This window comes from Ovis aries, chromosome 22 (genome assembly GCF_016772045.2).
Source record: "Ovis aries strain OAR_USU_Benz2616 breed Rambouillet chromosome 22, ARS-UI_Ramb_v3.0, whole genome shotgun sequence".
Taxonomy (NCBI): Eukaryota; Metazoa; Chordata; class Mammalia; order Artiodactyla; family Bovidae; genus Ovis; species Ovis aries.
In genome coordinates, this window is record NC_056075.1 from 41,530,943 (window position 1) to 41,558,681 (window position 27,739).

Consider the following 27,739-nt stretch of genomic DNA (forward strand, 5'->3'; position numbering starts at 1 on the left):
TGACTGCAGCCATGAAATTAAAAGACGCTTGCTCCTTGGAAGGAAAGCTATGACCAACCTAGACAGCATATTAAAAAGCAGAGACATCACTTTGCTGACAGAGGTCTGTCTAGTCAAAGCTCTGGTTTTTCCAGTAGTCATGTATGAATGTGAGAGTTGGACCATAAAGAAGACTTGAGTGTTGGAAAGCTGATGCTCTCGAATTGTAGTGCTGGAGAAGACTCTTGTCCCCTGGACTGCAAGGAGATCAAAGCAGTCAATCCTAAAGGAAATCAACCCTGAATATTCATTGGAAGGACTGTTGCTGAAGCTGAAGCTCCAATACTTTGGCCACCTGATGCAAAGAGCCAACTCATTGGAAAAGACCCTGATGCTGGCAAAGATCGAAGGCAAAAGAAGAGGGTGGCAAAGGATGAGATAGTTGGATAGCATCACCAACTCAAGGGACATGAATCTGAGCAAATTCTCAGGAGATGGTGAAGGACAGGGAAGCCTGGTGTGTTGCAGTCCGTGGCGGTCACAAAGAGTCGGACACGACTTAAGCAGCTGAACAACAGCAAAATAAGATCTTCAGAGGGTGTGCAGAGAAGGGGGCCTGGCCAGTGTAATTTCTTTAGAAAAATAAATTTTAGACTAGGAGTTTGGGTTTGTGAGTAGCCTGTTCACTGCTCATGAATAAGAATAAATGTCAGTTTCCAGATGGTGAAATGGCTTTCTTAAGGAGTTTAACAGCCGCCAGTAATTTGCATTATTCATTTGAGTCATTCCTTTATGAAATACCTTCCCAGGTGGCCCTAGTGGTAAAGAATATGTCTGCCAACGCAGGAAACGCTGAAGACACAGGCTTGATCCCTGGGTTGAAAAGATCCCCTGAAAAAGGAAATGGCAATCCACTCCAATGTTCTTTCCTGGGAAATCCCATGGACAGAGGAGCCTGGTGGGCCACAGGCCACGGGGTCACAAAGTGTCGGACGTGACTGAGCACGAACATGTACAAAATATTTCAGTCACTGCCCACGTTGTTACAAACAGCAGTGTGAACGGCGGAGGCATCGTGCTGTCTGCAACCCCGCTCTGAACGTTTGCTGGTCCTGTCCACGAACTCACTGTAGTTTTTGTTCACGTGTGGATTGCCTTGCTCTGGGCTTATCCAAGGCCTTTACTCTCAGGTCTGCTTTGCCCCTTGTTTCCATGAGGCCCAGGGGCGAAGGTCTTGGGGGTTCCAGCTCTGCTCCTGCTCCCCAAACCTTGTGTGGTCATAGCCCTTTGGGAGCCCTTCCCTGCTCTTCCTCTGCCTGTCTGAGTGCGTACTGGGGGTGGCCCGGCTAGACGATGGGCTGCTGGGATGACTCTTGACAGGTACAGCCCCTGTCCTCAAGATATTCAGTCTCCTAGTGGTCTTGAAGTCTCTGGTGATGCGTGTCACTGAGGAGGAGTTAGGGGCTTCCAGGTGTGTGCTGGGGAGTCCATTAGAAAGTGGACAGGGAAGAGGTTAAGGATTCAGAGTCTGGGTTCGCATCCTGGCTCCACTTCCCACTCTGTGACCTTGGGCAAGTGACCTCCCCTCTCTGAGCCTTAGTTTTGTTTTGTTTTGTTTACTTATTTATTTTTAATTGAAGGGTAATTGCTGTACAGTGTTGTGTTGGTTTCTGCCATACATCAGCATGAATCAGCCATGGGTATACATATGTCCCCTCCCTCTTGAACCTCCCTGTCCCACCTCCCACTCCATCCCACCCCTCTTAAGTGGTCACAGACCCCTGGTTTGGGCTCCCTGTGTATGTGCGTGCGTGCTTAGTCACTTCAGTGGTGTCCGACTCTGTGCAACCCTATGCCCTGTAGCCCCCCAGGCTCCTCTGTCCATGGGGATTCTCCAGGCAAGAATACTGGAGTGGGTTGCCACGCCCTCCTCCAGGAGATCTTCCCAAACCAGGGATCGAACCCACGTCTCTTATGTCTTCTGCTTTGGCAGGCGGGTTCTTTACCACTAGCGTCACCTGGGAAGCCTTCAAGTTCTCTGAGTCATACAGCAAATTCCCACTGGCTATGTATTTGTATATGCGTCCAGGCTAGCCTCTTCATTCAGAAATATCAAACGCTTCACAAGTTTGCATGTCATCCTTGCACAGGGGCCATGCTGATCCTCTGTATCGTTCCAATTTTAGCGTACATGCTGCCAAAGCAAGCACTGGCCTTAGTTTTGATCTCTGTCGAGCGAGGATGATGGCATATGACTCAGAGGTTGTTTCAGGGGTTCCTGAGGCTACATATGTGAAGCTCCTAACACAGGACCAGGTACACAGGGTCAGACACCTAGAACAGAACCACTCATGCCTGGGCACCCAGGATCAGGCATGTAGGACCAGGCCTCAGCCAGGTTGAGCTGCTGCTGTTTTTATAGCTGTTGATGAGTGAAGACAAAGCCAGGACTCAGAATTGCTCGCCTGGGCAGGGGACGGGGCTGCACACCCGTCCTTCAGGCCAGGAAGCCACCTCGTAGGTGGACTTGGAGGAGGTGGAGATTAGCAGAACCTTGACACGGAAGGCCAAGCCTCCTACCTTCCTGCAGTGGGGGAGCTTCCTGCAGGAACTCACGCCCACAGGGAAGAAATGAGTCCCCGCCACGAGGCTGTGAAACTTGTAACCCCAGCTTCGACCTCTGCCTGGGCTTCAGGCTCTGTGCTGAGTCCCTTCTAATTCCAGCCCCACCCCAGACAGCCGTTTGGATAGCTGGAGAGGCTGGGAGGGCTGGCCCTCCCTGGAAGTCTGTGGGCGGCATTGCTCATCTTGCTTTTGCCAGAGGGGAAAATGAAAACCTCTTTTGAGCTCCAGGCCTGGTGCCTGTTGGCTCCAAGGGCATGTTTGCAGGTGGCCATCCTTCCTGCCTTCCCACCTGCTGGAGACCACCCTGCACTCCCAGCATTTCCCTGTGTGTCCAGCAGGGGGCACTCACCCATTGAACCAGGGACAGGGCTCTTGCTCTGAAACGCCTTCAACCAGGGAAAAGGCATCCCGAAAGGTCCCTGGTGCAGTTTCCTTGATTTACCCATTAGCCGCTCTACCTTGACTTTTCTCAGCCTCAGATTTGGTGGGGGCAAATCCTGGGGAGTTTGCAAAATTGTATTTTAATTTTCAACTCGCAGAGATTCACTGCCTCTAAAGCGATTAGAAAGGACCATATGAAACAAACACACAAAACTCCAGACAACTCAGCAGAGAGCGTTCTGACACCCCAGCTACTCCGTCAAAGAAACCCCGGGTTCTGCTGCAGACTCCGTGTGGAGGGGGATTCACGGCCTGGCCTGGGGGCTGCTGCACAGGAGAATGCAACCCCCTCCACTGTGTCTAAGCAGAGGTCTGGGGAAGTCTGTGGGGTGCCCTGGCCAGCCGTGTGCTGGGTCTTTAAATACCCCAAGCCATGTGTGTGGGTGGGTTGGGAGGGATGAGAGGGGGCTGATGAATGTGCCGTTAATGAGCCGAGTTCCACTGGGAATAATTCTCCCTTTGTGTCCCCAGCACCATCCCAGCTGCCGCCCGTGTGGATCTCACTGCCCCAGCCTCAGAATACGCATCTTTGCCTTCCGCCCCAGCTGGTGATGGAGTCGAAGCTTCCGTTCCCTCCTGCCAACGTCTGGCCAAGGACTTAAGCAGGTATTGTACAGAACCCTCCCTCCTAGCTGCTGCCCCCAGAGAGGAGGGGCCTGGCCATCTCTGCCCCATAAACCCTGAGGGAGCTGCATTTAGAAGGGTGCCAAGAAGGCGTTGAGAGTTTGGACCTGTGACGCCAAGTATGATCGTTTGGCCTATGGTTGATCTGAAGTTTACCCTTGCGAGCAAGCTCTCCATGTAACAGTGGGGACACCCTGTGTGAGCGTTCATGGGTTAGTATTAGTCGGCATATTCCAGAGAAGCAGTACCAATAGGATATATATTCACATATACAGGCATAACTTATTTTATTGTGCTTTGCAGATACTGAGTTTTGTACGGAGTGAAGGCTTGTGGCAACCCTGAGTTGGGAAGTCTGTTGGTGACATTTTTCCAACGGCGTTTTTTTCACTTCATGTTTCCGTGCCACATCAAACTTTCTCACTACTATATATGTTACGATCATCTGTGACTAGTGATCTTTTGCATATCTACCTATTTTATTTATTTATTTCCCTGTGATCTTTTGCATATCTACCTATTTAATTTATTTATTTCCCTGCACTGGCTCTGAGTTGTAGCATGTGGGATCTTTAGTTGTGATATGCAGAGTTTTAGTTGCAGCATGTGGGGTCTAGTTCCCCGACCAGGAATGGAACCCAGGCCCTTAGCCAGTGGACCACCAGCGAAGTTCCTGTGATCAGTGAATTTTGATGTTACTATTGCAAAAAGATTTTGACTCATGGAAGGCTCAGTAATTAGCATTTTTCACTGAGTAGCATGTTTTAACAGTATTTTTTTTAAATTAAGGTATGTACATTGTTTTTTTTACACATAGTACAGCCCACTTACTAGTCTACAGTATAGTATAAAAATTTTTTTTTGCATTGGGAAACCAAAAAATTCTTGTTGCTCACTTTATTGTGGTACTTTCTCTATTATGGTGGTCTGAAACTAAGCCTGTACTACCTCTGAGGTCTGCCTCTTTAGCCTGGAGTAGGAAATGGCAACCCACTCCAGTATTTTTGCCTGGAGAATCCCATGGACAGAGCCTGGCAGGCTACAGTGCATGGGGTCACCAAAAGTCAAACACGACTGAGCGGCTTAGCATGCACTACCTCTTTAGAGATACATTTATTTTAAGGAATTGGTTCATACAAATGTGGAGACTGGCAAATCCAAAATTTGCAAGGCAGACCAGTAGGCTGGAGACCTGGGGAAGAACTGATCTTATAACTGGAGTTTAAAGTTAAATGTCCTGGCAGACTTTGCTCTTCTTTGGTGGATCTCATTCTGTCTTAAAGCCTTCAACTGATTGGGTGAGGTCCACCCCCATTATAAAGGGTAATCTTCTTATTCAAAGTCTACTGGGTTAAATGCTACTTTCATTGGAAAAGTCCCTAATGCTCGGAAAGACTGAGGGCAGAAGAAGAAGAGGGTGTCAGAGGATGAGATGGCTGGATGGCATCACTGATGCAGTGGACATGAACTTGGGCAAACTTCGGGAGATGGTGAGGGACAGGGAGGCCTGGTGTGCTGCAGTCCATGGGGTCACACAGAGTCGAACAGGACTGGGTGACTGAACAATAATGACTCATCTAAAAAGACATCTTCACAGTGACATCTACAGTGGTGTTTGACTAAATGAGTACGATGGCTAAGTCAACGCTTAAAATTAACTCTCACAGCAAGTAGTCAGAAATCCTGGTTCATGCAAAACAATTGATGCTGATTAGAGACTTTTCTGCTTAGCTACCAAGTCCTCTGAAGAACGTTCTTGGACAGCCTTTTCTTGTGTAGAGCTAAACACACCTTGATGTGTTGTGAATGGGCAGCCTGTGACCTCAGCAAGTCTACTACTGGGGAGGCGGTGGGTGGGGATGGAGCTAGTCCGAGGCCCTCTTATCTGGATGGTGCATCTTGGAGGAGAAGCTCTTTCCCTCCCATCATCTCCTGAGATCGACCTGCTGCTCTGCTGGTCTGGAGATCCAGAAGGATGGGTTGGGTAATTTATCTGCAATCCCTCAACTCCTTGGTGGCAGAGCAGGAACCTCATCCTACCCCTCCTGGTTCTAGGACACTGCCTTCTCTACTGGTGCTGGCCTCAGGCTGAGTGAGAAAGGTCTGGGAAGCCTGGCTTCTGGTGGTGAGATTGCGTGAGCCTTCATTCGTGGGTGTTTGGGGAGACCCTCTTGGTTTGCCTTAGGACATAGTAGGTGCTTGATAAAAATGTGTTTAAGAAAGAAGTAAGGTTCTTAAGTAGTCTGTCCTTTAGTTTCTTAAAAAGGAAGCATACATCTACCGTCCGATCTAGGAAAGCCACTTTCAGATATTTATCCGTGAAAAATGAAAATATGTATCTACCTAAAAACTTGTATGTTTACAGCAGCTTTATTCATAATCACCCCCAAACCGAAACAGCCCAACTGTCTACCAGCTGGCAAATGAATAAACAAATGCTGGTCTATTTAGCCTATAGACTACTGCTCGGCATGAAAAGAAACAAACCACTGATTCATGCAACAAAATAGATGAATCTTAAGTATATTATGCTAAGTGGGAAAGGTCAGGCTCAGAAGACTACACGTTGTGTGAGTCCATTTATTTGATATTCTGGAAAAGGCAAGGCTGTAAGGAATGGACACCATGTCGGTGGTTGCGAGAGCTGGGAATTGACTACAGAAGGCCATGGGAGATCTTTAGTGGGCGATAGAAATGTTCCGTGTCTTGATGGATGTGGAGGTTACATGTCAAAGTTCTTGGAACTCTACATCTGAAAAGGATGAATTTTGCTGTCAATAAGTTATATCTCAAGTTAAAAAAAGTTATGACAGCCCATAACTGCCACTTAGGGTAGCCTCTACCTTTAGGTTACATCTTTTAAAAAAGTAAAATTTGAAACATAAAATAAGGAAAAAGAACCAAGCTTATCCAAGGGCTGGAGTAAGTTTTTGATGAAATCACACACACAAACTGCACCCAAAACAACTATGTCATCTAGACTGTACCGAAAGTACAGTCATCCAGACAGCACCGTAAGTACAGTCATCCAGATTGCGCCGTAAATAGAGTCTGGTGCCGTAGCCCATCTGCTCAGCCCTCCCTGACATCACCTGGGTTCCACATTTTAAACCTCGCACATGAGGTGTGTCTGGTTCACCTCATCCCTGGGATTTATTCCTTGGAGCCAGTCTTCTTGGGTTGCTTCTGAATCTCATTCATTCATGCATATGAGGGTTCAGTAGTATGAACTTGGGGTTTTCTGGGCTGTAGACAGGCACTGCCCCTGTGGCTCTTACAGCTCGCTGGGGAAGACAGCTGAGCAGGCAGTGCTGAATGGGTCAGAAGAGGGGTGCAGTGACGGGCGGTAGAGGAACCGCTTTCCATCTGGGTGACAGGGGAAGGTTTCCCCGGGGGAGGTGACTTCCAAGCTGAGAGCTGAAGGCTGAACGGACTTAACTATGTATGGGCAGGGCAAGGCGCCGCGTCTGCAGAAACCTCAAAGATAGAGATGGGAGCAAAGCTGAAGGGTCTTGTGGAGGAGGCGGGGCTGGGGGTGGCCCAGGGCACAGAGGCAGGTGGTCGGCACACCGTGGCTCATGGGAAGGATTGGGGGGCTTTATCATTTTTCTTGGTGGAATTTTTTTTAATGTATTTCTTTTAAAAACTTTAATTTATTTAATATTTCTTTATTTTTGAGTGTGCTGGATCTTTTTTGCTGTGTGTGGGTTTTCTCCAGTTGCAGGGAATGGGGGCTTCTCTCTAGTTGTGGCACACGGGCTTAGCTGCCCCATGGCACGTGGGGTCTTCCTGGACCACAGGCGGATTGAACCCGTGTTCCCTGCATCGGCAGGCAGATCTTTAACCACTGGGCCACCGGGGAAGTCCTAATAGATTTCTTTTAAGAATAGTTTTAGATTTACCAGAAAACTGAGACGATAGTGTAGAGAGTTCCCATTTACACACGCGTAACTATCACTCACTCACTCACCGTTTCCCCTGATACTAATACCTTAACAATGGCATGGTACATTTGATACAATTTGTGAACCAGTACTGACACATGATTATTAAATCAAGTCCATAGTTTATTCCGATTTCCATATTTTTTTCTCCTAATATCCTTTTTCTGTCTCAGGACCCCATCCAAGACATGACATGGCATTTAGTCTTCACGTCTCCTTAGGTTCCTCTTGGCTGTGACAGTTTCTCAGACGTTCATGTTCGTAGTGACCTTGACCATGTTTGTTTTGAGGAAGACAGGTCAGGTATTTTGTAGGATGTCCCATGGTTGAGATTTGTCTGGCATTTTTCTTCTGATCAGACTTATGGGGTGTGGGGAGGAAGATCACAGAGGTTAAATGCCGTTTTCATCACATCATGTCAAGGGTGCTTACTCTCAGTGTGGTTTATTTCTGTTCACGTTGACCTTGATCGCTCGGCTGGGGTTGTGTTTACCAGATTTCTCCACTGTCAAGTTTCTCTTTTTTACCCCTTAACATATTGCCCTCTTTGGAAGGAAGTCACTGTGGGCATACCTCAAGACTGGAGCGTTGTGCCCCTTCTTTTACGGGGATTATCTATCCACAAATTTTTGGAAATTTATATGGAAGATTTGTCTCTTCTCCCTCATTTATTAATGTATTTAGTCATTTATCTATATCACTCTCGACTCAAGGGTGTCTATTTTATGAGTTATACAGTACAATACTACTTTATTTGGTTGCTCAGATTGTTGTTCCAACTTTGACCACTGAACCTTTGGCGCTTAGGGCTTTATTTTAAGGAGGTCCAGAAGCCCCAAGGCAGGCAGAGATTTGAGCAGATTTGCATTTTTGAAGGATCTCTCCAGCTGCTTGGCAGGGCAGGAGTGGTTTCAGGGTGGATCAGGGCCCCCAGGGTTTAGGGCTCTGTGTCCTGGCCCAGTGGATTGGATGGGACTGGGGCAGCTGCGGTCTCATCGCCCTAAGTACATCTCAGCTGTGCCTTCAGCGTTGCCAGCTCCACCCTCCACCCTTTCCCTGGCTGCTTTTTACAATGGGGCTGTGGCCTGGATCCAGGGATCCATATAAATCCTGTCCTTTTGCCTTTGCCGGGTCCTTGGAAGTTTTCAAAGCAAGTTTCAAAAATGCACAGATGAAAATTTCATTTCACTGAGATGGAGGTTGTTATTCAGGTCTAGGCTAGAGTCCGAGGTCCCTGCTGGTCTCATGATTCAGAGATATATCCTTCATCAGTACGATTTCCAGGTTTACCTGGTGGCTCAGTCGGTAGAGAATCTGCCTTCCATGCAGGACATCTGGGTTTGATTCTCTGGGTTGGGAAGATCCCCTGGAGGAGGAAATGGCAACCTACTCCAGTATTCTTGCCTGGAAAATTCCATGGACAGAGGATCCTGGTGGGCTACAGCCCATGGAATCACAGAGAGTTGGACACGACTGAGCAACTAAACCACCCCCAGTGCCCGTTTCCAGCCAGGCCTCTCTCGCTGGAGCTGGCACATGCTCTGTGTGTTTTTGTGTTTTCTCCATGCTCAGGCGACTGCGGTGGCTTTGTCTTCCCCTTTTTGGGCTTGGAGGGGACCAGGAGGGCATCGAGACCCGGCATCTTAACAAAGAAAGCCCAAGGCACATCTCATTACAGAATCGACAGATGTTCTGTTCTTGCAAGCACGCCGGGTGACTTCCTGCAGCCTCCTCCTGCTTCTGATGGCTGTTGTGGAAATGATGACATCAACCCACATTTCCAGTGCAAATGGCTTTCCTCCGGGGTTTTCCCACTCCACCCCTCCCCTGTGCCCATTGCTAATCATTAGGCCGCAAGCCTCGGGGAGAACAGATGTGACTTTGACAGAGTCCAAGGGAGGGGAGGAGGAAAGAGAGCTTCAGTTTCTCTGCTTCCCAACCCTGCCTGAAGCAAAGAGCTCATCCTGGGACACTGTCCACCAAGGTGGCAGAGCTCCGACAGGTCCTCCTTGCTCCTCCAGCACGACCCGTCTGTGGCCTTTGTGCTCAGCAGACACTCTGACCTACTAAAACTGTTTGGAAGGCGTTATGCAGCAATTAATTGAGCTTTGAGAGGCTGAAGCCAGGCACAGCGTCTGAAGATAAAGCATTTCTAGGAATGCAGGTCCAAAGCCCTCACTCTTACCAAGGCAGCCACCACTGACCCCAGGTCTTGGGACCTCGGGGGGCTTGTCTCAAAAAGCCTGCTGTGTTGGCGCATGGGCCAGGCAGACGTGAGCCTGAGTACACATCAGAGCTGACCTCCCACTCTGCCTGCCGGGGACGGTTGTCCTTAAGGAAACGGTAACTTGGAAACCTGGCCAACGGCTGCCTGCACGGCCTGGAAGGAATGAGACGGGGGGCGGGGGCGGGCAACTGAGCTTCTTGCAAGGAGGAAGCTCGTTCCATATTGATGCAGGAAGGCCAGGGAACAACATCCCTGAAAACCACCACCCTGAATGCAGCCGGCGGTTTGGGGAGAGGCAGGTGGTCTGGGCTCACCAGGGTGTCTGGAGAGATGTCCCCAGCCCCTGCTTGCCATCGGCAGCCCCTGAGAGCTCTTGGCTTTGTCAATCCTTCTCCTGGATTTGAGAGCTTTGCCCAGAAGGAGAGGGAGCAGAAAGCTCGGCTTCCTGGCCCCACCTAGGGTGGTCCTCTCCTCCTGCCAGTTCTGGGGAGTGGGCCCCTTGAAAAATACTGCATATCCTTGCACACAGAGCCAGTTCATTTGTCCACTCACAGCTCAGTGGTTCATTTTGTAGGTGGTGGTTTAGTTGCTAAGTCATGTGCAACGCTTGTGATTCCACGGACTGTAGTCCGCCAGGCTCCTCTGTCCATGGGATTTCCCAGCCAAGAATACTGGAGTGGGTTGCCATGTCCTCTTCCAGGGGATCTTCCCGACCCAGAGAGCAAACCCCCGTCTCCTGCATTTGCAGGTGGATTCTTTACCGCAGAGCCATCAGGGAAGCTGATCAGGACCACTCTTGGGTTTGCTGATGATGAGCCACTGCACCAAGCAGACTGGGGTCTGATCCAGCCTCATGGTCCATTTCAGCCACTCTCCTGCCTATCAGACCCGCTTCTTGCAGGGCAGCCTGGGCGTGGCTATGTTGCCAAGCATCCCCATCCTGGCAGGACCAGCAGAGGCCGTCTGATCCCGGCCTCCCCGGCTTTCAGTCATTCTCAAGAACAGGCCCTGGTGTTTGTGAGCTGCTCAGCTTCCCATTGTTTGTGGCGGGCGTGTCCGGGAGCTACACCTGACTGACTTCAGCCCCGGGAGCCCAGGGAGGGAGGGAAGCTGGTACCCTCTCTCCAAACGCAGTGCAGCAGAAGGTGGACTCCCCAGTCTGGGCGGAGCCTGCATGGAGTGGGTCGCCCCATGCTCCAGCCCTCAAATTCTTCTTCCCACTTCTTGGGGGTGACAGAGAGCGGGCCACCGAGCAGTGCTCCCCTGACCCTGCTTATTGGGGCACAGCTGGGACATCCCTGCTCTGGGCTGAAGTCCCAGGACCCTCTCCAAAGCCTGGAAGGGAGTCCGACCTGATTTGGGGCTCAGTGAGGAGCAGGGGGTGGCCTTGGAAGTTTGCGGAACCAGTGAGGGCCTGCCTGGCCCAGCTCCGGTTTGGTGGGAGGTATCAGGGCAGCGAGAAGCCTGCAAGCTCACTCCCCATTCCCAGTGGTGCCCCGGACCCTATGTTAGGTTGGCTGCCACTTTATAATTGTAGATTTTGCATTTCAAGGGGCTGCTTTTCTTCCAAACCAAGGATATGCCTTTGAACCCTCAGACCCAGCAGGAGGCATAAGTGGGGTTGCTAGGAGCAGGTGGAGAAGTAGACCCCCGAATTGAAGGAGGGGCCTGGAAGGAGACAGGACCCAGGGAGGCAGGGTGGGGAAAGGGCTCCTTGTCAGGACATGCTCAGCCCAGGGCCCCCATCTCCAGTTGCTGGGCCTTTGTTGGTGAGTCTGTTTCTGTTACACTTTGACTCGGGATGAAGTCGCAGGCGCGATGCTCTCAGCGGCAGGACGTGCTGAGTGCGCTGAGTCTCAGTGGTCCTGTAGTGTGTCTTCTGCTTTGTTTCTGTCCATCTGCCCATCTGGACATCCCCCTATCCAGTCCTCCACTCATTTGTGTCCATCCACTCACTCAGCCCACACATCCTGGGTGGATTCTATGCCATATCCCGTGTATGGCACAGCACAGGGGAAGGTGCATAAAGTCGGAGAGATGAGCTCCTGGCCCATCTGTGAGCTGTGTGACCTTGGACAAGTTACCCAACCACTCTGAGCCTTTGTTGACCTGTCTGTGAAATCAGTCTAGGTAGTACCCACCTCTTGGAGGTAACTGTGAGGAGTAAATGAGGTCAGTGAAAAATGTCACCTGGTGCTCCACAGGTGAAAAGTGAAAGTTGCTCAGTCGTGGCCACAAGGGAAGCCCAACAATACTGGAGTGGGTAGCCTATCCCTTCTCCAGGGGATCTTCCCAACCCAGGAATCGAACTGGGGTCTCCTGCATTGCAGGTGGATTCCTTACCAACTGAGCCATCATTTCATCAGCATCAACTCCCCTGATGCCCAGAGATGCTGGGAGAGCGGGGGCAGACAGAGAAGGCTGTTCTGTAGACAGACACAGTGTGATCAGCATGTAGGCTCTCCAGCAGAGTTAAGAACAGAGGACCCAGCAGAGCCAGGCTGGAAGGCACCTCGGGGAGAGGGAACCACACATGCAAGGCCTGGTGGGAGGCTCAGCAGTTTCCAGCAGCAGGTTGGGAGAAGCCTAGAGGGACCAGGAGGAGGAGGTGGCAGTGATTTTCAGATCTGCAGCCAGACTGGGAAGTTCCATAAGTGAAAGGATTGTCTCCTCTTTTTAAGCAGGGGACAGTCACGACCGGATTTAGTCTGGGGAACTGTCTCTGGAGGCCAAGGGGAGGGTGGATGGCGAGGAGAGGCTGGAAGTCTCTGGACCACTGGAGTTACTACCATGGTCCAAAGGGAGGCGATGGTGGCCTAAACTAGGGCAGTGGCCATGGAATTGGGGAGGATAGGAGTTGGTCTTTCGGGCTTGCGTTCGTTCATTCTGCTGTGGGCTGGCTTGAAGCTGGGGGCTGGGGATATAGTGGTGCCCCCAAAGACACAGGCACATTCTTCTGAAGGGGACCCCGCAGGAATGGCCATTCCCGGCTGGACTGTGATTCTGGGCAGGAGCTCCTGGACGAGTCTCCCGGTCTCCGAGGCCCTCTCCCAACATTTCCTCCCATCCTACCTGGGCTGGGCTCAGGGTGGAAGGGGTGCAGGGCCCACATGGTTCCACCTAGGATGGAGCCCCTGGTGTTTCCTTCTGGCTCCTTGGGGATGACTCGCCCGCCTTGTGACCCACCTCAGCAGCCCTGACCCCAACTCTGTCTAAAAACCATCTCACTGAGCACCATCATCCCCTGGTGGCTTCACGAAACCACAGAGTCTGAGGCCTTTCTCAGGTTTCCATAACACGGCTCCCCATTTTTATTGTCCCCATTGTATAGATGGGAAAGCTGAGGCTCAGTGAGGTCAGGGCCTTGCCTAAGGTTACAAGCTCCTAGAGCAAAACTGAGGTGGGAGGCGTTGGGTTGGGTCATCTCCGGGACTCCTGCAGGACGCCTGCCAGCTTCTGACGCCTGAATGAGGTGCTCTGGGCTTGGTGTCCCAGAGATGCTGTTAAGAGTCAGTGAAGCAGGGACACGGAGTCCTCCACTGGACAGAGTGACTTGCTTTTTCACCAAACAGCTGCAGCAGCAGTTAATCTGGATGGGCACTTGCTATATACCTGGCACAACTGTACTAAGGACTTTTCATATATCATCTCATTTAAATCTTACCCTGTCCCTGTTGGTGGGAAGGTACGATCATTATCATTTCCATTGCACAGATGAAAAAACAGGAACAGGAGGGTTAAGTAACTTCTTTGGGTCAGTTTAAGGATTCAGATGAGTGAAAACACTCCCCACTCACCTTTTTGATTTAGGTGTCTGGGGAAGAGAGTTTAAGTCAGACCTTGTTCCTGGGCACCCAGCCTGGCCGTCTCTCCGAGTATCACACACACAGAAATCAGGACTTGCCATCGAGGAGGGTGATGAGGTTGGTGGTGGGGCTGGCACTTGCATGGGATACCAGCGAGAAGACGTATCCTTGGGATCACTCCGCTGATCCTCCTTCAGCTCTGGCCTCACTGGGAAAGGACTCTGGTTTCTGCCTCTCTCCTCTGTGTCTCTTAAGTACAGATCTGTCCACCCATCTGTCCATCCACAGCTGTTGAAGGTCTCCGAGTGCCGGCAGTGGGCATTCCGTGGGGCACGTGGCGGGTGTGGCCTCAGCCCTCCGGGAGTGGACCTGGCCCAGACCTCAGCTTTGTAAGGAGAAGCTGGGTGCTGGGGAGGGGGGCTGGGGACGGCGGCCACCCTAGTTTGTAAGGGTCAGAGCAGGCCCCTCTGGAGAGCGAAGCTGACCTTCCAGAAACCAGGAACCTTTGGTACCCCTGATGCATGTTCCCAGGCTGGACAGTCACTGCCCCATGGAAATGTTCACATAAAGTAGGACCCCTTCGTCTTTCTGGATTAATGGCTTAAAGAGATGTAATAATAATAATAATAATAATGTGACTATACCATGCACTTAACTCAGCACTGAGCTTTTTATAAGTCATCAGCCTCTGAAAGCTGTCAGGAGACCTAGAAATGTCTCTTACACATTTTCTTAAGGTCAATGGGATGAGGCAGAATTGGGTCAGTCTGTTGTCATGGAAAGACTGTCTTCCTGTGGAGAGCTCAATTCTTAAAAATCTGAGTATTGGGGTAAAATAATCCCTTTTCCTCAGGCACGGTTAAAAGCTAATTACATCCGGTGACAGATAGGCAAGTGCCTTGGGAATTACACAGACAGAGCCTGTGGGGTGGTTATGCAAAGAAGGATGCATTTTCAGGGTTTGGTAGCACATGGGTGGGCACACACAGGCCTGCACGCACACACACTCACACTCATTCACCCCCTCTGCTCTCAGATGCTATGCTAATTATCTCTCGGAAGATGCTCACGGCTGCTATTTCTGGCCCAGCCGTTCTGGATTTCTCTTCTATCCCAGAGCCTTGAGTCAGCAGTTCTGGGCCTCGGTGCTTGGTTTCCACTGCTCCACTCACAAGTAGGGCAGTCCCGTGTCAGGCTCTGTGTCAAACCGCTCGTCGGGGGTGGGAAGGAAGTCAGTGATTCCAGACTAGCTGACAGCCTGGCCGCCTTCCTGAAGGGGCCGCTGCTCCAGGGCAGGGGTCGTCCCAGGGACCCAGCGAAGCAAGGGCCGCAGAGTCCAGCACTCCGGCCCGCGCTTGTTTGCATTTCCACCTTGGAAGCGTTTCCCCGCTGACTGGCCACGGCCACGGTGGTGCCGCTGAGGAGAGACCTCCCCCAGTCCGGACAGGCGGCACCTGCACTTCCCAACCCGTTTCTGCAGTCCGGCTTCGGAAGCAGCTTTGCTGTCCATTTTGGCAGCGGTGAGGTTCCCTCTCTGTTTACCCCTGGATGTTCTCTTTAAAAGGCCTCTTATTCCTGGTACACAGTAGCCTCTAAAACCAGTAAGCTTAAGCTCTAGAGGAATTCTCTGGATTAACACCTCAACAGTCCAATCCAATACAATATTTAAGCCTTTCTAACAAGAACTGAAATGTTTTTACAGTGCTTTTGCAATATTTGGTTCTTCTTGGAAACAGTTCTCTGGGAAGAAAGATGGATTTCACTGGTTATGTTTTTGGCCCCAAACAGTCAGCTGGTTCTCTGTTCCCAGGCTTGAATGAAAGTCCGCTATTTCTACGCAGAAGCTTGCCCTCCGGAGGTTGGAGTTTTATTTGGCCAAATGTCTACCTGTTTGGTTTTGCCTATGATCTTAAACTTAGTTGGTAAAATTAGCTACAGGAAAGAGTCCAGATTATCTAAAGAAAACTGTTCCCTGAGAAAGGCCACTTAACATGAAACCACTTACTGAATCGAACTTTTAAGGTGATTGTGTGGAAAATGTTTGCTTGGGACTTGATGTTGAAGAAAGAAGTGAACAAATTATGAAAATGATTTATATTTAACAGAATGTGGACTTTAATGATAACCACATGTTAATGCTTAGCATGAACAAAGGATTTTGGCCATATTTTTCTGGCAGATTTTCAGACTCCCATATTCTTCACACTTGACTCCTGCATCTCAAGAACAGAGTCACTTTTAACATAAATGCTTCAGTTTTAACATAAATGTTTCATTTAATATACATGCTTCCGCAGTTTTCTGAAGGGCTCTTTCCTGTCTTGGACGTTCTCTCTTGGAAGCTACCTTCTTCCTCATCTTTGAGAGTTTTTCCTCTTCAATTGTTCACAGATCGCCATTTCTCAATGGCTCTGGGTGGCTTTTGAGCAAGTCCTCAGGATCAGATTCGTCCACTTCATGGTGTCCTGCAGCTTCTGCTAGGTTTGCAGTTGTCTTTGCAGTTGGTGGTGTATGCTGCTGCTGCTGCTGCTAAGTCGCTTCAGTCATGGCCGACTCTATGTGACCCCATAGACGGCAACCCACTAGGCTTCCCTGTCCCTGGGATTCTCCAGGCAAGAACACTGGAGTGGGTTGCCATTTCCTTCTCCAATGCATGAAAGTGAAGAGCGAAAGTGAAGTCACTCAGTGGTGTCTGACTCTTAGCGATCCCATGGACTGCAGCCCACCAGGCTCCTCCGTCCATGGGATTTTCCAGGGAAGAGTACTGGAGTGGGGTGCCAGTGCCTTCTCCGGTTGGTGGTGTATATTTCCCCACAATCAACACTGGCAAGGACTTGTGAAGCCAGGAGGATGTGAGGGACAGCTGAGTCCAGAAGTGGTTGCTTTATGATGAACATCTTCCAAGGCTGACCTTTGCTTCCTCTTTGTAACCTTTGCCTTATGTAACTATAGAAACATTTGAGTCTTTTCGGGAGCATAGATGGGGAGACCCTCTCTGTAGGATGGGACAACCTGAAAAATATCCTCAGGGAAGTTCATTTATTTTTTCAATATCGTTTTTTGATGTGGACCATTTGTAAAGTTTTATTGAATTTGTTACAATATTGTTTCCGTTTCATATTTTGTTTTTTTGGCCATGAGGCATGTGGGATCCTAGCTCCCTAACCAGGGAGCAAACCCTCACCCGCTTGCACTAGAGGGCAAATTCTTAACCACTGGACCACCGGGGAAGTCCCTATCCTTCCCAGAACTTCTGATTTTATTAATTGCTGGAGGAGCTGGGTAGCTGCTGGTGTGCTTGCTGAAGTAGCCACATGAAACTGAAGGTCGTGTTGGTGGAAGGATATTGTTGACGGCACTGTCTCCTGTATACACCATCTTCTGATGGAGAACCCATAGGAGTGAACATATTGAGAATGGCAATCATGCAAAAGCTGTTTATCTGTGAAATGGCTTTAAAAAAAATCTGCTGGGTTTTATGAATTGTGTAACTGAAAAGGATTGTTTCTCTTTTTGCTTTTTGTTGTTCACTCGGTCAGTCGCATCTGACTCTTTGCGACCCCATGGACCAGCACACCAGGCTCCCTGGTCCTTCACTATCTCCCAGAGTTTGCTCAAAGTCATGTCCATTGAGTTGGTGATGCCATCCAACCATCTCATTCTCTGTCGTCCCCTTCTCCTCCTGCCTTCAATCTTTCCCAGCACCAGGGTCCTTTCCAACGAGTCAGTTGTTCACATCAGGTGGCCAAAGTATTGGGGCTTCATCTTCAGCATCAGTCCTTCCAGTGAATATTCAGCGTTGATTTCCTTTTTGCTTTGGCTGCTCCAGGCCTGCAGCTGACTCCAGCCAGGGCTCAGGTAAGTCCTTTCAGGATAAGCTCACTCTCTCTGGCTTTTATCTAACTTTTCTTTCAAGATTCTTTTGCTGTCTTGAGTTGCAAGCTTGAGTCATTTCTTGAAATGGTAGGATACATTTTCTAAAATGTTATCTCAAGAGTGTCTTCTACCATTTCCATCTCAAAAGAGCTGAATTTATTTGGTAAAGAAAGAAGGACTTTAAGGCTTTTATTTAATCTTTTGGGATGTGGTGTTTGTGTTACTGATTTCTTTTTCATATGCGATGAGACTTCTTAATACTGTGCTGTCCTAACTTGTGCGTAGCCCTGGGTTTTAATGTTGGCCTGCTTTCCTTCCTTCTTGTAGGAATCAAAGATGTAAAATGTATCCTGAATTCTTAATTTTAAAATAAAAGTGAGTCTTGGGACTTCCCTGGTGGTCCAGTGGTTAAGATTCCACCCTCCCAATGCAAGGGTCTGGGGTTCGATCCCTGCTTAGGGAACTAGATCCCTATATGCTACAGCTAAAGAGCCTGCATTCAGCTATGAGGATCCTGCATGCTACAACTAAGACCCAGTGCAGCCAAAAAAAAAAAAAAAAAAGATGAGTCTCTTTACTGATGAGAGATGTCTTTACTGATTCCTTTTCTAGCACATTCTGGGTTTCCTTCCTGGATTTGCTCAAACTCATGTCCATTGAGTCAGTGATGCCATCCAACCATCTCATCCTCTATTGCCCCCTTCTCCTCCTGCCTTCAATCTTTCCCAGCATCAGAGTCTTTTCCAATGAGTCAACTCTTTCCATCAGATGGCTAAACTATTGGAGCTTCAGCTTCAGTCCTTCCGATGAATCTTAGGGATTGATTTCCTTTCAGTTTGACTGGTTGAATCTCCTTGCTGTCCAAGGGATTCTCAAGAGTCCACTCCAGCACCACAGTTTGAAAAGCATCAGTTCTTTGTTGCTCAGCCGTCTTTATGATCCAACTCTCACATATGTACAGGACTACTGGAAAAACCATAGCTTTGACTATGCGGACCTTTGTCAGCAAAGTGATGTCTGCGTTTTTTAATATGCTGTCAAGGTCTGTCATAGTTTTCCTTCCTAGGAGCAAGCATCTTTTAATTTCATGGCTGCAGCATAACAGAAATGAATTTTTCCCCCATGAAGAATAGCTGTTGGAGTGGTCCTTGCTTGAAAGGATCTTTGAAAGATCTCAGGTGTAAATATGGTAAAGGACGTGAAAAAAATATAGATCAGCCCTTTTCAAAGAATGAGCAAGAGAACGCTGGAAAAGATGGGGTTCTACCTGAGCTGGCTCTTCAACCCAAGTTAACCACTCAGACTCCCCAGGGTGACCACATGAGATGTAATGTTGGAGTGTAAAAGATGGTCAGATTTGAAAATGAGGGAACCTGACAGTGAGCTCAGTTGCTCAGTCGTGTCCAACTCTTTGCAACCCCATGGACTGTAGCCTGCCAGGCTCCTCCATTCATGGGATTTTCCAGGTAAGAATACTGGAGTGGGTTACCATTTCTTACTCTAGGGGAATTTTCCCGATCCAGGGATCGAACCCGAGTCTCCTACATCTCTTGCGTAGGCAGATGAATTCCTTACCACTGAACCACCTGGGAAGCCTGACAAGCTCCTCCCTTTTCTCTGTTCATCGTAAGAATGAAGACTTTTGCCAGGGCAGGCAGGAGAGCAGGGATGCCAGACACAGGCACAGGATACAGTGAGATTCCGATGAGGCAAGAAAGCACCAAAGCTAAAATTTGCTGGAGGTAGCACATGGCGGGGACACCTGTGGGCTGGAGGAGACTTACCCCTTGTAGAAGCTGACCAGGAGCTGGGCCCTGATGCATAGGGGGAATGGGGGGACCTGGGCCCTGTTCCAGTGCAGGATGGACCCAATGTTGGGATCAAGGCCAGGATATCGAATTGGGACTTTCTCCTGAAGGCAGCGGACAACTTTTGGAGCATGGCTCTGTGACATAAAAGCTGTGTCTTCAAAAGCCCAGGGAAATGGACCCCAACACATAAAACCTGGATGGATAAAGTGCTAGGAACGTGCCGCTCTTGACCTGCAGGCTGGTCTCCTGTTTGCTGGTCAGCTTCGTTTGTCTCAGGCTCCTGTTTACCTCGATTGCTGAACATGGGCCTGAACTTGGGTCTGAAATCAAACGGCTCCCAGCTCTTACAGCTGGGAAAAAAATAAAAGTATTTTGTCTTTTAAATTTTATTTATTTGGCTATGCCGGGTCTCAGTTGGGATCTTCGATTTTTGTTGTGGCATGTGGGATCTAATTCCCTGACTGGGGAACAAACCTGGGTCCCCTGCACTGGGAGCATGGAGTCCTAGCCACTGGACCACCAGGAAAGTCCACAGCTCTTGCAGTTTTAGGCAAGGCAGTGACGAGCTGGGTGGAGCTGTGGGGTGTGCAGCTGGACTTTTTGGGCCTCAGATGAAGGAACAAGTTGCAAGCGGGTGGCGATGCTGGAGCCTGTGGAAAGGTCAGCTTCCTGAAGAGAAGCTCCACGTGCTTTTGTGCAGCCTCTCTGCTGTCCCCCCACTAGCTGCCGCTCCCTCTTCCCCCCATGATGGTGAAGGCGAGAGACTTGAAGAAACAGGACCTTGCCCGGGCCCATTTTCCATCTATATTTACATTCCCAGTGCTCTCCAGATGGATTTTCCTGTGATCTGACCTACTTTCTGTTAGCAAGTGTGCACAGGCTAATTAGCAGCACAGGGGTCCATTAGTCCTGTTTGGAGAGCATCGCTGCTATGGCAACTGGAGACTGCCCTGAGGCTGGATACAAAGATAAAGCCGCTTAAGTGTGTTTTCCTTGGGGTGTCAGAGGTGCTTCAGATTACTTGCCCTTTCTGACTATGTGTGGTTCAGTCCCTTGGACCTGAGTGGGATTTCAGAGTCTGTATCATATACCTTATTTCTCAGCTACGGGATTGGGGAGGTTTGCTGAACTGGTGTCAGGAAGTCACTTGAGATCAGATACATCTTCTAGAGGCCAGGCAGATGCTAAGTGCACTAGTATGTGTGGAATCTCTAATTGTTCTAGAAATGATGGGTGCATTCTTTGATTTATCTAGGTTTCTAGGATGTCTGGGGGCCGTCAGTAGGAGGGTTGGCAGTGGAGCCCATCTAAGCGGGCTTAGCCTACCTCTAGCATCCTCGAATACGCGTGCTCTGGTCCAGAAGCTGACAGAGGGAGGGGCCTCCCTGGTGGCTCAGTGGTAAAGCATCCACCTACCAATGCAGGAGACGCAGGTTCCATCCCTGATTTGGGGAGATCCCCTGGAGAAGGAAATGGCAACCCCACTCCAGTATTCTTCTTGCCCGGGAGATCCCATAAACAGAGGAGCCTGGTGGGCTACAGCCCATGGAATCGCAGGAGTCAGGTACGACTTAGCAACAAGGGCCGTGGTTAGAAAGTCTGGGCATCCCTGATTTGGTGGAGAGAGGAGGTGCCCTGTTGTGGCGGCCTCTGCCCCTCCCTGGGTGGCCCGGGTAGAGTCTGGAGTGTGGGCTGGGCGTGAAGAGGCAGTAAGGAAGGGAGGAGCAGGCCGCCTGAGAGCAGCGCCTGGGAAGGAAGGGCAGGACAAAGCAGAGCACACTGACAGGTTGTCTGCAGCCTCAGCTCCAGCCAAGGGCCTGGCCCAAGTGAGTGCTCAGTGCAGGTTTGAATACACTAGGGAATGTGTGATTGCAAGGCTAGCTGCTTGCATTTTAATAATTCGGGGTGGAATCTGTGCTTTCTTATTGTGCAAACCCATTATTTAGCTTCCTTGGCCATCACTTGGGGTGGGGGTGGGTGAGGAAGAGAGGATTTGGAGGCAGTAAACAGGCCAGAGTGGGATGTAGCCGGTGGTTCCTGTGGAACAAGAACCCAGGATCTATGATGCATTTGAGCTGGGTTACATGGCCCTGAAATTGTTTCGAATTTCCTTGTTCTAACTTGGAGAGTTGTTTCTTTCTTTCTTTTTTTAATCGTTTCCCTTCTTGTTAGTTATTCTTGGTCCCTTAGCACTGTATCTTAAACAGCCTGTCTTGGTTGGTCCACTTGGGCCGCTATAACACAAAGAACTTGGGCCTGGTGACTTCAACAAAAACACTGATTTCTCACAGTTGTGAGGCAGGATCAGGGTGTGGCATGGTCGGGTTAAAGAGAGCCCTGCTTTTGGTGTGCAGATGGTTGCCTTCTTGCTGTGTCCTTGAAACAGCAGAGAGAGAGATTATGTGTCTCTTTCTCCTTTTATCGCTGTAGTTCTGTCTCTAAGTCGTGTCTGACTCTTCGCGACCCCGTGGACTGTAGCATGCCAGGCTTCCCTGTCCTTCACTGTTTCCCAGAATTTGCTCAGATTCATGTCCATTGAGTCGGAGATGCTAGACCCTTGTGACTTAATCTAACCCTAATTACATCCCAAAGGCCCCCTCCAGATACCATCAAATTGGATATCCGGCTTCAGTATATGACATTTTGGGGGTAGATACATTCAGTCCATAGCACAGCTCTTTTCCTCTCTAATCACTCGCGCTCTCCATGGTTTTTATGTTTTCCTTTTTTTTTCTTTCCTGAGGCTGAATTACTAGATTGCCAAGCTTGTTTTATCATTATTTTTGGGCTGCACTGCGTGGCATGCAGGGATCCTCGTTCCCTGACCAGGGGTCAGACCCATGCCCCTGCAGTGGAAGTGCGGCGTGTTAACCGCTGGACCGCCAAGGAAGTCCTCAGGCTTGTTGTAAACTGTGTGTAGAGTAAACCATCAAATGTCTTAAATGAGAGTCTGAAAAGTTCTTCCAGAAGTTTATTATACAAACTAGTAACACACGGATCTTAGTTGCATCGACCTCAACGGCATCCAGATTGTATTTCTTTTTCCCCTGGTTCTTGGCCATGTTGTTAACATCACTGCGATGGTGTCGGTGACACATAAATGAAGTGTCACTGGGTCGTAACTTTACGATTGTTGAGATTCTAAATAAAAGCCGTTCGCTGTAATGCCCCCTCATTTTCTATGTGGTGCTGTGCTTAGGGGAAAATGTTTCTAATAAAAAAGGAAAGAAAATTAACACCGCTCAAGCATCAGTTAATCCTGGTCCCAGGATTTCATATATATAATTCAGTTTTCCCAATACTCTGCAAAACAGATGCTTTCTCTCTCTTGCCAGCTGAGGAAGCAGTGGTTCAGTACCATCAAGCAGTTGGCTCAAGGTCACACAGCAAACGAGGGAGAAGTCAGGAGTTGACCTCCTGTCTCATTTCAAAGCCCTCTCTAGTTATTGCAGCAGACCCCTACCTGTTACGGATCAGGACACTTGGAAGGTTTCGTGCTTTTGTGTATCATGAAAAAAAATGAGCGGATGAGTTCTAATTGTTGTTTCTCATTTTTTCCCCTGTGTATTTTCCTAGGGTTGGGTTTGGCTGCAGGCCATACGTACCATCAGTGCCCAGGGAAGTGGTCACTTTCCTCACAAGGTGAAGTCTAGGCTTGTTGTTCTTCAGTCGCTAAGTTGTGTCTGACCCTTTGGGACCCTGTGGGCTGCAGAACACCAGGCTCCTCTGACCTCCACTGTCTCCCCGAGTTTGCTCAAATTCATATCCATTCAGTCAGTGATACTATCCAAGCATCTCATCCTCCATCGCCCGCTTCTCCTCCTGCCTTCAGTCTTTCCCAGGCTCAGGGTCTTTTCACATCAGGTGGCCAAAATATTGGAGCTTCAGCTTCAGCATCATTCCTTTCAGTGAACACTCGGGGTTGATTTCCTTTCGAATTGACTGGCTTAATCTCCTTGCTGTCTGAGGGACTCTTAAGAGTCTCCTCCAGCACCACAATTCATAAGCATCAATTCGTCAGCGCTCAGCCTTCTTTATGGCCCAACTCTCACAACCGTACATGACTACTGGAAAAACCATAGCTTTGACATAACGACCTTTGTCGGCAAAGTGATGTCTCTGCTTTTTAATATGCTGTCTAGGTTTGTCATAGCTTTCCCTAAGTTAACACTTATGAAGTTTTCAGTTCCACGTGGTAAGGTTCTTTGGGCTTCTAGCTGCATGAGGCCCAAGAGGTCTGTTTTCTGATGAAAAAACAGACCCTTGGGGTGCCGAGAATGACTGGATGAGCAAAGCTCAGAATCCCTGCCACCAGGTGACTCGTGGCACTGACTGTGAGCGACAGGTCATGGGACGTGCTTTCAGGAGCAAGCCTCACCTAGCCACCCCCGACAGTCACCTTCTCTGTGAGACTGACAGGATCATTAGCTATTTTCATATAAATTTGAGAAAGTCAACCTTCTTAGTGTAGCCTGGACATTTCATGTTGTTGCAGCCCAGGAAACAATTTTGGCTTTCTGGGTCTCTGTTTGACACTAATTTTAAATATCAGCAGAGGAAAGTCAGCCCACCATGAAGCTCTGGAACCATCCTGACATTTGAGTCACAACTTCAAAAGTAGCTGTCCAAACATCCTCAGCCACAGTTTTAGGAAACACTCAGTGTGTGTAGGACATTTCAGAATGTTTTGAGCAGTTTTGTTTCCATTTTATTTTTGTTTTGGCCATAATTTACATGCATTTTAGGCTGACTCTAAAGAAATGCTGGGAAAATGAAGATGAGTTTTCAACTTACACATCAGATGTGCTCAGTAGCTCAGTCTTATCTGACTCTTTGCGACTGTAGCCCACCAGGCTCCTCTGTCTCTGGGATTTCCCAGGCAAGAATCTTGGAGTGGGTTTCCATTTCCTCAGAGGTTCCACTTTAATTCCATTGTGAGTCTGATTGGAGCTCAGAATGGGGATGGACGGTCAGTTTCCAGGTGGGCCCCCAAACCTCCTGAACCAAAAGGAGATGAAATCCTTCTTGAGTAGCCTGCAAGGAGGAGGCCCAGGAGCCCAAGGATATCTGGAGGGTTTGGGAGCAGCCAGAGCCTGGTGAGGGGGCCTGGCTACTGGGGAACAGGTTACCGCAGCAGAGGAATGGGGCTGGGGGCTAGGGGCACTGAACAGGGTGTCACAGACAGTCCTGCAGCCCCGGTTTGGGCTCAGAATCACGGAGACAGATGGTTAGATCGTGTGTCATGGAGAGCTGCTTTTCCTCTGGACACTCTTGTGGTCTTAAAGGCCTGACACGGATGGGCCCTCTCAGCTGGCCTGACCTCTGATGGTTGGGAATGAGCCTTTGCAAGGGGCGTCTCCGTGGAGCCTCCTGTGGTGGCTAAAGATGGGAGGTGCTGCAGGCTTGCCCCAATCCGCCCTACCCCAAACTGTGTCCTTGGAGGCCGGGCCTGGGCTCAGGTGAGGTGGCTGGGGGGTAGCAGGGGGAGACCCGGGAGCCAGGCCGTCGCATCTCCCTGGTACAGGCCTCAGCCTGAAGGAGGCAGAAGCCACCGGGACACTGCAAGCGTCTAGCACATTTTCCGCTGCAGCCTGTTTACCTGCCCGCCCAGCCCTGGGAGAGTCCATTGCCTCCCTCCGGGAGGGGTGAGCCGGCCGGGAAGAGGCTACCCTCCCCCGCCCCCTACCATGGTCCGCCTGGCCGGGACCACCGCGGCCCTCCCGCCTGGGGCCACCGACTCCCGGGTCCGAAGTGTATTTGCATTTCCAAGCCACACAATGCCGGCGATCGGGGCGAGGCTGCGGAAGGCTGGGGGAGGCGACTCGGGGGTAGAGAGGGAGGGTCTTCGCCCGCCCTCCCCCTGGCCCGGTTTCCCGAGCCAGCGCTGGAGCTTTGTGAAGATGCAGGCGTCGGGGGCTGCTCGCGGATGATGACATCACCGTGTCCTACGCGGGAGCCGAGCTGCCGGGGGCTTTAAGAGCAGATCCCTTCGGACCCCGCCGGCGCTCACGCTCACACTCGCGCGCCCCGGGCAGAGCCGCGCGCGCCGGCCACCCTCGCGCACACACTGGGGGCGCGCGCCGGTCACCCTCGCGCGCACACCTCCGTGGCGCTCGCTCCCCGGGCTCCAGCTCGGGCCCCAAAGCCGCAGCTCCCCGCCGCCGCCGCCGCCGCCCCGGATGCCAGCAGCTGCTCCCATCTGCAGTGCAGCAGCCCCGGCCGCCGGCCGGCCCACCCCGGGCTCCCGCTGGAAGTACCGTGCCAGGACGCTGGCCCTGCTCGCGGCTAGCCTGCACTCCAGGGCGCAGCGAGGATGGGAGGGTCGCAGTCTCTGCAGCCAGTCCCAGCCAGCGACCTGAACCAGGAGGCTTCCGAGGCAATGTAAGTGCTCCGCCCGTCGCCCCGGAGGGCCCCCCGAATCCTCCCAGGAGGAGAGGGTGCTGGGGCTTTGTTAGTATCCTCTCCCCTGATGCCCCGTGCAGCCTGGAGCTGGGGCTGGCCCTGATGTTCTCGGGCAGCCTAGCGTGGTTTTTACCTGGTGGCTCCCCTTCTAGCGTTTCGCGCCCCCCTCTGGAATGAGCATCTGGCAGCCCCTGGAGATTCCTGGGGGCAGAAATGACCGTCCTGGAATTTGATGCTGTTCAGCAGCCCAGTGCGTGCTTGGGGGGCTTCTCCCTGAATCTGAACACCTCACCCCGGCCCCCCCCCCCCCGCCCCCGGCACAGTGGTATTTCCTGCAAAGGAAACAGCCGGGCATTAACAAGGGCCTCATGGGAAGAATCCTTGAGGGTGGCAGTGCCGTGCCCATGGAGACAGACCAGTTTAGGGGCAGCCACTCACATAGCTAGCTAGACGCATGGCGTGGAGCTTCGTTGCTAGACGTTCTGTCGGATTAACCCAAGCGTCCACACACTGACTGGTGAACATCGGAGGACAAGGCTGCTCGCTATTATTAGTAAAGCCAGCCAAACAGTCTTGACATTGGTCCATTGGTGGAAGCGGCATTTGACTGTGCATCCAGTTTCTGTAAACCTAGAGCCAATGGGGCCTTTATACTGGATGGGTATTTATTAGGATTTCCGTTTTTAAATGGTCATCTCCATTACCTACCTGGGCCTGTCTGGAGGATGGGGCTTATTGAATAGATCTGGCTGCAGGTCATCCCCTCCTTACCTGCTCTCCTTTCCCAAAGAGAAGAATGTGTTTCAGCGAAGAGTGTTCTGTGGGGGTTTGGGGGTGGGGAGGCGGTAAAGTGGTCATGGGAGCCACTGATGTGTAGATGAAAGGACTCCAGGGATTGGTCTGTGTGTTGTAGTAGGGACGTGGGGTGCCATGTGGGGCTTCCTCACTCGTCCCTGTGCCTGGGGTTTCAATGAGGACCTGGCTCAGTGCGGTGATGTAATGCTAGGCTGAGCCTCGTGGTTTTCCAGGCTCCAGCTCTTTAGCGGCGAACCATTCTAAAGAGCAGGTGTGCACCGATCATTTGTCTTCCTCCTTGCAGCTCGAGACAGCATCATCTTACAATGGAGGCGCGTTGTGTTGGAGGCTTTTCAGTGCCAGGAGCCCTGCGCTTTGCCTGCCCTGGTTTTCGTTCGTGTGTAGTATTGTTCGATGCATGGAAATATGTACTACCACCTGGGACTTGAGCCTAAGCCGAAAAGAACAGTTCCAACCTATTTTTGAGAAGTCTCTAAATTGAAAATCAGTTAAAGAGTGGTAGGCGCTAATCGGCTACTGACCTAGCTAGCTGTCAGGGCTCCGATCTGTCTAAAAGCTTTCGGGAGACACGAAAAAGATAATGTGACCATGTGTTTGGGAAAATCCGCTCCTCAGCCATCAGGGATTCAGTTCACGTGTCCCCAGCGTCCCCGCCCTCTTTCCCAGTTGAGTTAATAAATGACCAGGGTTCTGTTGGCTGAGGGCTGAGTTGGGAGAGATTCTGTTAGATGGACGCTGGGTTAAGGTGTCCTAAGTCCACCCTAGGGGGATGTTATTGTTGTTTTAGTCACTAAGTCGTGTCTGACTCTTTTGTGACACCATGGACTGTAGCCCTCCAGGCTCCTCTGTTCATGGGATTTCCCAGGCAAGAATACTGGAATGGATTGCCATTTCCTTCTCCAGGGGATCTTCCCAACCCAAGGATCGAACTTGCATCTGCTCTATTGGCAGGTGGATTCTTTACCTCTGAGCCACCAGGGAAGTGTGTGCTAAGTTGCTTCAGTCATGTCTGACTCTTCTGTGACTCTGTGGACTAGAGCCCACCAGGTTCCTCTGTCCATGGGATTCTCCAGGCAAGCATGCTGGGGTGGGTTGCCATGTTTGACCCAGGGATCAAACCCACACACGTCTCTTATGTCTCACTGCATTGGCAGGCGGGTTCTTTACCATTAGCGCCATCTGGGAAGC

General features: G+C 50.4%; 1 protein-coding gene, 1 long non-coding RNA gene and 1 other non-coding gene across 47 annotated transcripts in view; 1 reads left to right on the forward strand and 2 right to left on the reverse strand.

Moving 5' to 3' along the window:
* Positions 1-27,739, forward strand: part of TACC2 (transforming acidic coiled-coil containing protein 2) — a 230,425-nt gene that overhangs the window by 126,571 nt on the left and 76,115 nt on the right. For 42 of the 45 annotated variants that reach the window (XM_060404562.1, XM_060404535.1, XM_027960608.2 and 39 more), the window contains one exon: positions 3,517-3,651. In XM_060404562.1, coding sequence (XP_060260545.1) covers positions 3,517-3,651 — 135 coding nt within the window. Of the gene's footprint in view, positions 1-3,516; positions 3,652-25,203; positions 25,715-27,739 lie in introns of those variants that run through there. The other 3 variants (XM_027960626.3, XM_027960625.3, XM_027960627.3) reach the window with 1 other exon arrangement.
* Positions 2,085-2,189, reverse strand: LOC114110348 (U6 spliceosomal RNA). Its single transcript, XR_003586630.1, has one exon. It is a non-coding gene; the product is annotated as a U6 spliceosomal RNA (small nuclear RNA).
* LOC132658391 (uncharacterized) lies at positions 13,128-26,030 on the reverse strand. Its single transcript, XR_009597993.1, has 2 exons — positions 25,869-26,030; positions 13,128-24,331 (listed from the first exon to the last, which is right to left on the reverse strand). It is a non-coding gene; the product is annotated as an uncharacterized LOC132658391 (long non-coding RNA).